The 15000-nt window shown below is 45.7% G+C and overlaps 1 protein-coding gene across 4 annotated transcripts in view; it reads right to left on the minus strand.

The window, feature by feature from the left end:
• The window catches only part of meis1b (Meis homeobox 1 b), an 81229-nt gene that overhangs the window by 13487 nt on the left and 52742 nt on the right, over window positions 1-15000 (minus strand). For 2 of the 4 annotated variants that reach the window (XM_035172516.2, XM_035172518.2), the window contains one exon: window positions 11154-11230. The exons of the other annotated variants lie outside the window; for them this stretch is intronic. In XM_035172516.2, coding sequence (XP_035028407.1) covers window positions 11154-11230 — 77 coding nt within the window. The remainder of the gene's footprint in view (window positions 1-11153; window positions 11231-15000) is intronic. 4 annotated transcript variants of the gene reach the window in all.

Consider the following 15000-nt stretch of genomic DNA (forward strand, 5'->3'; position numbering starts at 1 on the left):
CAACAATAGCCGAGCTATTTTGGCGTGACACACCACTGGTGGTACACCCAAAGTTAGGCAGAAACACCGAAAGACAAGAGGGAGGACGGAGAGTGACCCGAGATAAAGTTCAGCTTTCTATAGTTCAATGAATCTGGTTGATGGCGTGAACCCTGTGAAGGCTGTGAGCTCGAGTCCCGCTGCGGGTGCACAACACTTTATGGTGAAGTTGATCTAAAAACATGTCGGCCGCGTGATCCCAGAACCGACGGCTCTTAGACACCGTGTGAGGAAACTGGGTGAGTTTTATTCTTTGTTGTTTTGCCTCCGATCTATTTCTCCGTCGGAGATTCCTAATGTCTGGATTAATCCTCCCGCCCTCTCCCTCCTTCTCTGGAAAGAGTGGAACTGATTGCGACGGCGTCTGCCAAGCCCTCGCTAATGTCCTATTCTCATTACACCCGAGACACACACACCCAAACACACACTGCGCCCGGGCAGCCGCACACAGGTGTACACCCAGCACACGTGAAATGCCCAATTAAAAGCAAGAAATTGTCTTTTTCATCAGCTGCCTTTGATGCGTGACCAATTAGGGGATAATTTAATAACGAGCAGTGGAAAGATGCAGATTGGATATACAAAAGGTTACTCTGAGAGCTCGTCCATTTAAATTCATGTGGAGTTCTCCGTTTCTCATACTCACACACATGCACATCTCCTGAGCCCACTACCAATATTATATTAGTAATGTGAGACACACAGAAACGCTTAAACGTGCACACACACATACACACATACTGTATGTACACACGTCCTCTGCACCCGCTACCAATATTACATTAGTAATCTGAGAGAACGTGCACACGCGCAGGGGCCTACACACACCTCACGTTTACGTACAGCTGGATATTCCGGCGTTACATGAACGCATCAGGACCCGGCGGTGGATGTCAGTGCGTGCCGACAGACAGTTTACATGCATATTCAAATCTGGGAGCCGCTTAAAATAACTGTGTAACCACACACTCGTCCTGGCTGCCAATCAATGTGATTTAAAAGCACTAAAAAGAAAGCGAGCACTGACGGGTAGAACCATGCAACTTATCATCAGGTTGTCAGTGCGCGGCTCGCATCGATTGTGTGCTGCTCAACCACAATTAACGCCTAACCCGTGTATCCTTCCTACTCACTGGTGAACACACAAACACACTTGTGCAAACTAGAACTCGGCTCTGCCTGTCGGAATTCATTTCCTTTGTTTCTCTGGAAAGATCTTTTCAACCTATTTTCTACAAAAGTGATTTAAAGACGAATCAAACCTGCTTCATATTATTACCAGAAGACAAAAATTGGAGCAGTTGATTTGCACACGTGCACTCACACACATAAATCACAAGATAAGCAATCGCACAGCAAGTGAGAGCTAACACACACACACACACAGACACACACACACAGACACACACTGTACAGCCCGCTGCTGTCACACACTGTATCCCTGCAGAACTTTATTATCCTGTCCTGTGTCCCAGCACATCTCCATCTTCTTAAGTAATTAGTTATTTTATTATAGAGCTCACATATTCTTTTATGTGCAGCAAGGGGTGGCCGTGCGTTCGCGCGCACGTACCTGCGCACTATATGTGTGTGAATGTATGCGAGCGCAGTGCATGTGGGGGTGTGAGGGGAATTGCAGTTATGATTTTCTCCCCTTGTTCTCCTCAGTTAACTCATAAATCACCTCCTTCCCTCCCTCCTTCCCTCTCTCCTCCTCAGTGTCACTCTCAGGTCAGATGGATTAAATGCTTCAGATTAGTTTAAATAAAGAAACAAACAAAGAATCAACCAACAAAAAAGAATTATCTAAGTTAAGAGTTTTTATCACGAATTACCGAACAAATGTTACTAGTTTGAATTTGTAGTTTGTGCATGATTTGGATTATGGGTCGTGACATTTCTTGGTATTTTGTTAGGACATAAACGTCTTTTCATGAACAAAATTAAATGTATATTTGTATGAATTTGCTATTATGGAGAGATGAAGGTTATTAAGTGCTATTGTTTAAACAGTTTATAGGTTTATGAAGCCTTACAATATAGCAACGTCTGCTTGTGACCCTTCCTTTCAGGTTAGTGATCTCACACAGACACGGGCGAGTATTTCAATCAAATAAAACCAGGAGAGAAATCAGAAAAAGTAACAAAAGTCAGTGAAAGAGAATATTTAGTCTTCCATCATCATGTGAGCTCCACTTCAGATTCATCCTGAGCCCACTCCGACAGCTCCTGACCTCAGGTTGGGATCCACTGACTTTGAGGAATTTTAAGCTCTGAGCAGAGATGTGGATTGTGCACGAAAAGGCCGCAGCTCCCTACGAGTTGCACTGTTGTGTAAAGACACAACAATTTCCTAATTTGTCTGTGCAGCTTTCAACAGGTACAAACGCCTACACACACACACACACACACACACACACTTACATTCTGCCACGTGTGCTCACTTGTCAACGACGAGCATCACGATCGCTGCTTTTGGCAAAAAACTGCTCAGACCAATCGAATGTCTTCAAAAAGCTTTAGGTGTTTTAGGTCTTTAACGCTTCGACGCACAAACACAAAACAGGCAATTCCCATGATCCTTTCTGTTTGGTAACTTCCTCCCGAATAGAAAGGGCCTGTGTGCATTAAGGTGTGGTACCTTGGATATTACTCTGGGATTAGCAACGCCACTGTGACAGACGTAAACATACACGCATGTTCATACATGTACGAGCACATTAAAAAATTTGCTAAACACACACACACACACACACACACACACACACACACACACACACACACACACACACACACACACACACACACACACACACACACGTTTGACGAGCAAGGTTGGAGTGAGGTCATGCAGGAGTCACCTGACTGAAGTCTGAAAGCTGTGTGGCTGCAGCTGAGCTGTTATTAGACAGGAGGTCTGTGTTTTGAGTCATCAATACATAAAAGTGTTTATTGGCAGGCAAACCTGGAGCAGCATCTCTAAATACATTGCATTGCTCCACACAGACACACCCACTGCACACACACCCACTGCCCACACACAGACACACACACACACACACACACACTACAGTACATGTGTGCAGGTCCAGCTCCTTATAGCATGAGGTGGATTAGCTGGATCCACAGCCACATATGGAGGGAAACGTAAGAAAGCTGTGAAATTTAAAAGGGGCTTTGGACTGGGAGCAGCCATGGGGTCACTTAATCCCCATTACTGCACACACATAAAATACAAGTATGTGAGCACATGCACACACTCCCTGTTGCTCCACTACCCGAGAGCCCAGTGTCCATTAAGAGAGCCATGAATCTACCACTAAAGCTGGTTTTACAGAGTGGAGCAGGGTGGGTAACCACACAAGCCGGAGACGAGCGCGTACGTGTGTTTGGTGTGTACGTGCGTGTGTCCATGGCGACCAGGTGCCTCGCGGAGTTACAGAGGGGAAATGTTGGCCACTTGAAAAACATACATGAACTCATTGGCTGGGCCGACTTCGCAACTCTCGCCGACTCCAAAGTAGGACTTGCCAAAAGGCAAAATATAAACAGAGGGTGGGCGAGAGGGAGCGAGAGGAGTTCAGGGAGTAAAGGAAATAAAGACGGAGGAGGAGACTGAGACATCAGAGCGTCTTGCTGTCACATTTGACCTCGGCCACTGTCTTTATCTCTGTCCCTGCTTCCCTTCACACACATTCACACATTCTTGGACTCAGTTAGCCGCTCATCCATCACTGCCAGGGAGAGGGTATGGCTCAAAGCCGGGCTCGACCCAGAAACAACATGGCTGTCCCGTGCTGCCCACTGCACAAACACAACATTGGACTGAGCCTGTGTCCTTTAGCCTTTGGGCCTGGACCCAAACATATATGCATCTGTGTGTGTGTACGACTGACTGTGGCGCTCTATGTCTACTCGCATGTGTAGAAGCTCTATTAGCAAAGCTCGCCCTGTGCACGCTGCTGGGGAGGGTTTGCAAATGTATTTGCATGTACATACATACAGTGTGTGTGTGTGCGCGTGTTTGTGTGTGTTTGTTACCACTGCACACAAATAAATACACAAACCTGGCTGCAAAAAATAAAAATCACAGTTTACACAAACCACAGTGTCACACAGAGCCGGTACTGCTGACAGGGCTTCGGTGGGGATGGCTGCAAACACAGTGGTTGACCTAAATCCCCTCACACAACCCGTGTCATATCCTGTCTCCGTGTGTATCACTTCCCCCGCTGGCTCCCAGCAGCCGGCTCTACGGGGAACCCTCCGACTGCCCAGAAACTAAAAAAGGCAGACGACATCCACCGGCAGCTGACACCTGGGTGTGGAGGTGAGGACGAGGGACCAGGTAATATCTTTGTCCAGAGATCAGAACATGCTCGAAAACACGAATATACCAGTTTGAGAATAAAGGCATCAATCAGACGTTTACTGACGTATGTTGTAATTTACGTTTTCACCTGCATGAGTCTGTTGGTCTGCAGGATTACTCAAAATGGATTAACACAAAACGTGGTGGTGGATGTGTTGTCAGTCGGGGAAGAACGCTTCAAATTTCACTTTCTTTCACATTGAGAATGAACGTTTTCTAACATTTTCACAGATATAATTCATGGATCATCATGGATTTATCGATGAAAAGAAAATCAGGCATGTTTCTACCAGTGATCTTAATAATAAGCAGACCTAAAGAATTTAAAGGTGGTGTCATAAGGGGACTGTTGGGCCTGGTCAGAGGAGACACTCTCTGAGTCCGGGTATTATTCATATTATTCGTTTTATATCCATAATCTTCTTTCATGATATATCTCTCGTCATTTTACGCTTTGTCCAGGAATCCTTTACACCGATCCATCACTTATCTTAACTGCATGAAATCCACGTCAGTTTCCTGTCAGTTTCCTGTCAGTTTCCTGTCTGTTAATTGCAGGAGCCTGTGTCCTATTTTCCCCCGATGATATTTCATTTTGGCACGAAACGCTCAGTGTCCCCGCTGATGCAACTTCACAACAGTGTTTGATCAACGCTGGAAAACAACGGCGTGAGAACAGCGGCTGTCTGATGGCGGCGAGTGAGACAGCGACCGTGTGTGTGCCTCAGCACAGACCCCGGCATTCACGTCCTGCCGCCCTTTCATGTGCAGGACCCCCACCAACACCACCGCCACCACCCCCACTACAAAAGGAGGTTGAAAAGCAAAGGAGAGGAGCAAGGGAGAAAAGAGGAGGGCATAAAAACGACAGAGAGGAAGAGAGAGGGAGAGAGAGGCGAATGCAGGTTTGGCCTCGGGCGGCATGCTGTGATGTAAGAGAAACAGAGAGAGTGAGAGAAAGAGGGGGGGGGGGGTGTTCAGTTCACAGAGTGTCTCTGCAAATGGACACCTATATGTGTGTGTGTGTGTGTGTGTGAGCACAATCGCACGTCTACACGCATTTCTGTTGACATAATACAGTAAAGACGAGGTCGTGTCTGCACAGGCTGAAGATTCCTGCACAAGGGTAACGGCAGCAGCTTCACGCTGAGCAGAGGAAACGCTGCTTCTGACAGGATCTTCACATTCTAACTCAGTGTTGAAATCTGAGGGTGAGGTCATAGCTAGTAAAATGTGTGTGTGTGTGTGTGTGTGTGTGTGTGTGTGTGTGTGTGTGTGTGTGTGTGTGTGTGTGTGTGTGTGTGTGTGTGTGTGTGTGTCTGTGTGTGTGTGGTATTTGCTGTAATGTCGGGGAGTTTTAGGCTGAAGCAACTTGACGGAGATGCAGTGTATGTAACAGGCTTCAGGGCATTGACTGAAACTGGGCCTGCTAATTCCAAAACACACACACACAGCACACACACACACACCACACACACACACACACACACACACACACACACACACACACTTCAGAAGGAACAAGTTCCAGCATCTCTCTCTCTCTGGCTTGTCAACATACTGAATCGTACACCTCATCCCACCACCTGTTTGTCTGTCACTCAGTTGAAGGATAGTTCTGCTTTATTAAAACTTATTATTGATATAGTTTTAACCGTCGCATCTATCAATTCTGAGAGTATTGTACTCGGTAAATACTTGTTGGTGAAAACCTAACTTATTGGTATTAATTTGTCACCACAGAAGAAAAGTGAGATCAGTGGAAGCAGCATCTGGATTTCAGTCTGTGAGCTGGAAGGAAAGTTTACATCAAACCAATCTGAGTTATTGTTTCACTCCAGTTTTCTCCTTCATATGTTTGACTAATCTTTATTAAAAACCTGTGTGATCATCTGACTTGTCCCGTCTTCTGTTCAGTCTCATCATCACAACAACAGCTCACTGTTATCACACGTGCTCAAAGAAGTGAGAAGCACCAGAAGAAAACCTACAGGATTAAGACCAAAGGCTTCGGCTTCAATTACAGGACGTTTTATTAGAATCAAAAAGTCTGTGGAGCTTAGGGACTAAAAAAGGAAGACACAGTAAACGTCCTTGTTTCTCTTTCTTCTCCCACTCCACCCCTTTTATCTCTCCTCCCCTCGCCTCCTCCACTCGCTCTCCTCCCCTCGCCTCCTCCACTCGCTCTCCTCCCCTCGCCTCCTCCACTCGCTCGGCTTGTCCTTTCAGAAACCCGATAATAGACGGACATGTACGTGCCACGCTGCTTCTTCCTAAGTAGCCTGAATGTCCGTCCATTCCGCTTCCTAAATACTGTCCTTCCCTCTCTCTCTCTCTCTCTCTCTCTCTCTCTCTCTCTTTTCCCTCTTTCTCCTCTCTCTCTCCTTTCTTCCTCTCTCTCCCCCGGCCCATGCTTTTAAGACGTTCGTAAAAAGCCTTATTGACAAAACAATCGCCCGGCGAGGCTTAAACACGGCCTTTAAAGGGGCATTATTAAATTGCAGGCAGGAAGGGGAGGGGCAGCCAACAAGGGAAACCTGATGACCTCGCCATCGATTTTTACATCACCGGAGTGTTAGGAGAACTTAGCACAGAGATACTGACTGCAGCCAGAGAGAGAGAGAGGGGGGAGGAGAGAGAGAGAGAGAGAGAGAGAGAGAGAGAGAGAGAGAGAGAGAGAGAGGAGAGAGAGAGACCTTCATGTTGCACTGAGCTGCTGCCTGAGTGAACAGACGTTTACATGTGGGAGCAGGAAACTTGTTGTATTCAAGGAGACGACTGTTCGTGGCAACTTTTCTGATCCATTTACTGTCGGATTTCTGTCTTTACCTTATTTTACATTTATATTCTTTATCACTGTGATCTACAAATGTTCATATTTTTTGTTAGTTATTAAGTTAAATTATTATTTTTATTATTGAGGTCTGGAAACAATTTTATTATGAACATGTTGGTCACGTTTCTTCAGGTAAGTTGTGGCCAAGGTTAGTTGGTGTCCAGGGTGACATGTGACATAACTTTGATTATTTAAAACAACTTAGTTTCACTGTAAAGACTCGTCTCTAGGATTTGTTTGATTTGAAGCAAGGAGAATATCTTCTGGTTTCAGGCTGTGGACGTTTCCCACCAGACGACGCTCCCCCCCACTGGGCCAGAGGACGGACTCATGTGTAAACGATGGTTTTTATTCTAATGCTCAGAGAAACGTTCACTGTGTCTGAATGTGTGACCATTCGTTTTTTAACCAATTGTGTGTTTGTTGGCGTCATGTTGCGACTTATCCGTGTTCTGCTGTGTGTGTGTGTGTGTGTGTGACAAATGCTCTTATACTTTGTGTGCACACGCTACCTGTTCAGGAAGTGCATGACTCTGCATCTACACATGTGTGTGTCTATACTGTGTATGTATACACTGGCTTCTATGTGGGGTTGTGTCCGAGTATTTGCACTTGGGTGTGGACAATACAGTGTGTGCATTCTCTATATGGTTCAGCTGCAAATGTGAACATGTACAACCCTACACACACACAGACACACACACACACAACACACACACACACACACACACACACACACACACACACACACACACACACACACAGACACACACACGCACATGCATACTCTCTTTTTCCATTCAAATTGAGATTCCCTGGTGAAGAGTATTTCTGCCAATAATTCATGAGTGATCTGCGCCCCTTGCCGGCCTTTAGCATTTTTATTTAATCTGCTGAGCCCCACCGTGTGCTCGCTCATCAATAATACACACCGACATGTGTGTTAACACATCTTTGGTGTGTGTGTGTGTGAGGATAGTGTGTGTGTGTGTAAGAGAGAGAGATTGTATATGTGAAGGAAAGCATATTACACACGTGATTTAAGAGATTGTGTGTGTCTATGTGTGATGATGTCACAGGATGGCGTTGTGCGTTTTATTTGTCAGCTCTACATGTTTTTTATCGTTAGGTCCCCCGTTGGGACGACAAACACGGATGACCCGCGGTTCATGTGCGGCCATTGGATGTGAATTGAATTCAGTTGCGATGGCCTGTGTACGACCGTGAAACACACTCCCAGTAAGTGTTTTATGGTTTCTTACATCCTCTTTGGCTTGATTTCACAGTTGTAGACCTGATTTTGTGCAAGTGAACGCATGAGGAAATCTGTGTGTGTGTGTGTGTGTGTAACTGTGAGAGAATTTAGACATGCATGCATTAGTGTACGTGTGTGTGTGTGTGTGTGTGTGTATGTGAGCGAGTGTGTGTTCTTCAACAGCACTGACAAACATAATCACAGCTCGGGAAATTGACTTCAACAAATCAGTGGGTCAGGAGGTAACATCACCAGGGGTTGCTATGGAGACACCCAATGACGGGGCTTCCCAATCAGCACAACAACACGCCTGTGAAATGGCACTTCCCCTAACGTAACCTCTCCTTCCTTCCCTCTCTCTCTCTCTGTGTGTGTGTGATTGTCTCTCCCTCTTTCCTCTCCGTCACGTTGTCTTCTCCTCTCTCCTCCTCTGCATCACTTCACTGCTTCATCCCTGGTTTTATCCACGTCTTTGTCCGTATCTCTCCATCAGCCCCTCTTTTCACTTCCTTGTTTTCCCTCTCGATCACCCTTCCATGCTACAATGTACTGCTCAAACAACCATGCATGGAAATATGCCTGTGGACAAGCGCGCACGTACACACACACACACACACACACACACACACACACACACACACACACACACACACACACACACACACACACACACACACACACACACGTATACAACAAATGTGAGGGGGCAGCGGGATCCCGGCATGCAGGGTTTAACAGTTAATACCCCTTAGATTAACCACCCCCGGTTCCCCTCTCTCTCTCTCTCTCTCTCACACACACACATGCACGCATCTTACACAAACCAAGATTAACCTCCCACGATTTACACAGTGTGTGTGTTGGTGTTACACAGAGACACACATGCACGCACGCACACCTCCAGGGTGTGTTGCTATCCCCCCACCAATAAAAATAACAAACAGAATGAGAGCACACAGTCAGCCTTAAGTGACCAAGCTACTGTTCATGTGACTGTCTGTCTGACTCACACACACACACACACACACACACACACACACACACACACACACACACACACACACACACACACACACACACACACACACACACACACACACACACAGGCATACACACAGCTTGGCTTTATCTCGGCTGTAAGAATTGATCCCCATGGATTTCAGAGAGGTCACGTGACTTGATAACCTCTACAGGATTCCCTCTGGTCAGGAGGCCTCTCTCTACCAGTGTGTGTGTCTGTGTGTGTGTGTGTGTGTGTGTGTTTGTGTGTGTGCGTGTGCATTGTTTTTGGCCTGGTATGAAATGAATTCTCTACAGACTGATACACCATCCCCTAATCTAACGTCTGTCTGTCTCTGAGGTCTCAGATTGAACAATGGCTGGGAATAATGTTAACATCATTAGACTGCTGGTAATGGGGCTTTATCTTGTCTCATCTCTTTCTCTCCCCTTCTCCTTATCTCCCCCTCTTTCTCCTCATCTCGTTCTCACTCCGTCTGGCTCTTTAACTCTCTCCCTCTCTCTCTCTTTCTGCAGTCTCCACTTTCATGCTCGCACCTTTGCCTCTGACTGATACTTTCAAGGATTATTTTAAGGGCCGCTCAGATCAAACACGCTGCTGCCTGGGCCCTGCACCTCAGAATCCCAGACTCCGGCCCATTTAATTAGACATGGCTAATAACGCTAAGCATGTGCTGATAGCCATCTCTCTGATAAGACTAGCCGCACAAGGACACAGGGCCCCTTTCTACCTTTTACAGTGCTACCTAAGGTTAAAACGGCTAGTTAGCAGCCTCATTTTATGGCCCGCGCCAGTCACGCTCGTGCCCAATTAACTGGCTAGTTGGCACTTACAGGGCATTAATTTGCAGAGGCAGGTTGTGCAGCTCTGAGCGCGGCTCGTTGCTAACAAGGACAACTTCACATGCTTCATGCGTGGTGAAGAAGTACTAAAAAACAATCTGTAAAAGGATATATGGTCAGCTGACACCCAATAAACAGACTTTATACAGTGATTAAAGGAGGGAAATAAGCAGCAGCTGCTGTAATTTTAACTGCACTTTGTGAGTAATTATTTTTTCTTAACTAAAGTTTAAACTGGTAAGTGAGTGAATTGCATCACCGTGTCAGAAAAATGAACTTTTAGGATAATAGCGTAAAACATGAACGTGGGAATAAATGTTTCACCATGAGAGCGTGGATGGTGAACGAGGTGTTTGATTAAAAACAAAAGTTAATAGCTGCAAAAAGAAACTCTCTAAACCCCCAAAACAAGTCGGGCAAAGTAAAACCCTCTAATGAGTCTGGGAGCTGCCACTCGAGCAGTAATCACTCGGCTCTTACTGCTGCATGTTCGATGCTTTTATTGGATGTTTTCATGATGTAGTTCGACTCTTAATTAACATGCTCATGTTTGGGCTGAGTTAGGCGGTCGGTCTGGAAAATCACTGCAGGCCATATCTCTTTAGATGGATTGATCTAGATGAGGATGATTCAGTCAGTGGTGTACGTGCATGTGTGTGTGTGTGTGTGTGTGGGGTGGGGGGGGGGGATGCAAACAGTGATGGAGTGGAGGCATTAATTCCAATCATTAAGACCTGGGATAGCCTGGGGGGGTCAAACCTCTGCGTGTAAACTGTGGGCCGACTCACCAGTTGTTCACTTGTAGGATGGTGAGGCCTGTGTCCTGCGCCAGCTGCTTCTTCTGTTCTTCTGACGGGTAGGGGTGCTGCGGGAGAGAGAGGACGACGCGGGTGAGAACAGACCTGAGCACAGATTGTTTAATGAAGCCTCCTCTTGTTGAAAAGGAGGGTTTGATGCTCCTTTTAGTGGAGGAGGAGATGCTGCAGGTCACAGGTCACACACACAGACACACACACACACCCTACTGTTTAATGAAAGGTAGGAAATAAGATGTGCGCTCATGCTCACTGGTAGGTCGGTGTCAGTAAGTGCTTGTGTGTGTCTATCTGGATGTAAACTGTAAGAATGTGTGAGTGCGTGCACGTTAACGCTTCTATACCCCCCCCACCACCCCTCCAATCATTAATGGAATATGAAATCCTGTAATTAATGGCAGCCAAAAAGGCAAGCCAATTAGAAAGTTAAGTGAAGTGGAGAACCAGCTCTGGTAATTAGGCAGCCTCTTACACAAATATGTTTGCGTCAACGGCCCTCCCCCTTTCACCCCCGCCGCATATGTAATCAGTGAGCTGGGAATATGTAACGTTAACAGGAAAGAGAATGTGAAATCTCTCCTCTCTCTCCTTCCCCGCTGCCGCTTGCTTTCATCCTTATTGCGGTTGGTGTAATAACACGACTCTGTTACGTTTGACTCTTTGCTGGAATAATTTCTACCAGACGCAGATCGGGAGCAACCTTAAGTACCGAGAGTCGAGGTTTTCATCCTTTTGAAGAACCCCACACGTTCCCTAACATCACACACCTCAGCAGGTCATTTCTCAGTTTTTAATCTTAATTTAGTTTTTCAAATCAAGCCTCATCACCTTGAGATGAGCTTTTAAAGGTTTCCACCCCTCCTCGTTAATTTGTCTGTTTGTTTGTTAGTAAGCAAGATAACACAAAAACCACACAACTCATTTCCAGGGAACTTGATGGGAGAATGTGGTATGAATTTTACATTTGGTTATATTTGGAGCAGCTTGACTGAGCCTGTTCGACTTAGTGTCATTAGTTTAATCTAAGGTTGAGTCTTTTCACTCTTAAATATCTCCCACTAAGAATATAAAACAATATCACACTTCTCCTATGTTTCAATATTAAACTTTAATTTGGTTTTCATCTCGTCTCAACTCTTAACTTTTCTTTCAGAGGACTTGACTCTTTCGGACACACGATCTTTAAAGCTTTGCTCTCGTTATCCAGCTGAAGAGTCGTGAACGTGACTCATGAGATCAACAACACAAACTGACTAACTACTGCCTGAGTCCAGCAGCTGAGTCCAGCCACCTGTTTAAATATATAGAATGAATAAAATGGATAAATGTGAACTTAGGGAGTGTGTTGATTTATATTAGAGTGGAAGGGGGGTGTATCGCAGATGCACGGAGCCTTGTTCATGGAGGACAATGTGCTGTTCATGACTGAGACAAGACATGGACTGTGCTGAACACCAGAGGCCGGCCATAAAAGAGGAGGAGAGGAAGGAGGAGCAGAGGAGCAGAGGAGAAAATAGATTGTTGAGGGGGAAATGTGTGAATTACAAAAAGCTACGTTTACATTAAGGAAGGAAAGAAGGGAAACATGAATGAATTTGGATCCCAAAGATCACGATGATCGAGAAAAATATCGCCGAATAACCTAATTCAGAGATCTTTATTAAAATAAAAATCACAACATGTAGAGAGATGACTTGTGAGCAGGTTGCAGAAAATGTAAGTGTCCACGGTTTCTGATCTCAATACATACATCCGATTTCCTTTTGAATAAAATAAAAACAATTTCTGCTAATTCTCCATGTATCAGTTGCATCATTTCCTCTTTTTTTAAAGATATTTTGGGATATTTTTGCATTTATTGATTGGACAGCATGAGCATGGAATGAGTGAGTGTGGCACGGGTCGGATCTGAACCTGCAGCGGCTGCAGGACGAGTCAAGTCAACGTATACATGTTGTATTTCAAACAATATCTTAGTTTCAGTGAGTTTTACTTTCTTGTTGTGAAAGAGGAAAACTTTTGATGCAGTTACAGTAATTCTCCGTCTTTCATAATCAAATCAAACTTCCCCGAACAGCATCTGTCATTTAGCCGGTGACAAGAATTTATACATTTGACTGATATAATCAAGCTATTCACGTCAGGAGCCTGACATTTACTCATTTATCACGCCGTGTCATGGTGACCGACAACAGGCGCCACTCATCCGGCCTCTCCATAACGTATACTGTATGTCTACCAAGAACACACAAACACTTAATAGTCAATCAGACGTGCAAAATCAGTGTGGCGCCAGTGTTTTCATATTTTCATTACAGTTTTTTCGGCGCATAATGAGCAGGATTGTGTTTAATGCTGGAACAAGCCCGGGCCGAGAGGGAGAGAGGAGACAGAGTCTTTTTTCCCAGCCTTCCCTCGTCCATGTGATTGGTTGTGGTGAATGGGAACGCAAGGAGGCTAATTTCACGCGCTAAGTTATTATTGCATTGTTGCCTCCGGCCAAATCTGTGTCCACTTTCTTTCCGCAACCATTTGTGCGCATTTATGTGTGTGTGTGTGTTTGTGTGCGTGCGTGCGTGCGCCGACATGCATGTGAACTATGTGTCCATTCATGTAACTGGTGTGAGCGCGTGTGTGCGAATGTCTTCCACACTGCAGACCCATCAGATAATATCAGGAATTGAAACAACGGCAGCAAATGTGCGGCGCCGCTCGTCTGCCTGCGAGTCGAAAGTGAGAAAACATTCTTTAGGGCTCGTGTCATGTGATGACGCTCTTTACATATAGACGCCGCACACACTCTCATATCAAAGCTAATCATGTGAGTGATGTCTTTTATGTCGCTCTCCTCAGCAAACACAGTTGATTCACCACGAAAAGATCAATGTGTCCATTCTACATGTGGCAGATCTGCAGGAGGAGCAGGAGTGTGTTCCTCGTGATATACGGGGGCCGCGGCCACGCCAGGGGCCGCAGCGCAGCACAAACACACAATGCTACTGTCCTTCCAGGCTTCTCAGCGCACACATGCAGATGGACAGACACACAACCAGAAACACACACGAGCTCAATGTCAGGCAGCAGCACAGGAAAAATATCCTGGATGGGATCGGCAGGTTCTGCTGCAACCAGGTATATTCACTGAGCTGCAGAATGTACGTGTGACTTTGAGGTGTTCACACATTGTGTTGTTTCTACATCTTCCACCACTGCCTCCTCCCACTAATACCAGCAGATACACGCCAGAGGTTTTTTTTTTATACATAATGGACGAGTTACCAGGACAAGCTGCCAGAAACATGGACAATGTTTTCGTCCTCCTTTTCTCCAAACCACCAAATTAGCTCCTATCTGTCAGAACACTGTGATTTAGTTTCCCGCTTAGCAACAAGTCGCCATGTTTTAATATTGTCTGTGAGTGATTCTGGTGTTTTTTAACGGCCTTTGGCTCACGTTCAGCGGGATGAAAAGAAAGAGACAGAGACGGAGAGAGAGAGAGAAGCAATAACATGTTCTTTAAAAGAGCAGATGGAAAGTTTCTGCGCATCCTTCCCTCCCTTCCCTCCCTTCCCTCCTCCCTCCGCCTATCTTAATGATATGTCTTCTCCAAATATACAACTCCTTTCATGAGAGTTTCCACCCTGCTCGCTGCTGGGCTCCGAGCATGTGTGTGCCAGGAGGGGTGTGTGTTTTCACTTCGCTCTCCTCTGTGCGTCTTATCAATCCCAGTGTGTGTGTGTGTGTGTGTGTGTGTGCATGCGTGGGTGTGTGCACGAATGTCTGTTACATCGTGTGTGTGTGTCTGTTGGAGTCAAAATTT

This window comes from Hippoglossus stenolepis, chromosome 12 (assembly GCF_022539355.2).
Source record: "Hippoglossus stenolepis isolate QCI-W04-F060 chromosome 12, HSTE1.2, whole genome shotgun sequence".
Classification (NCBI taxonomy): Eukaryota; Metazoa; Chordata; class Actinopteri; order Pleuronectiformes; family Pleuronectidae; genus Hippoglossus; species Hippoglossus stenolepis.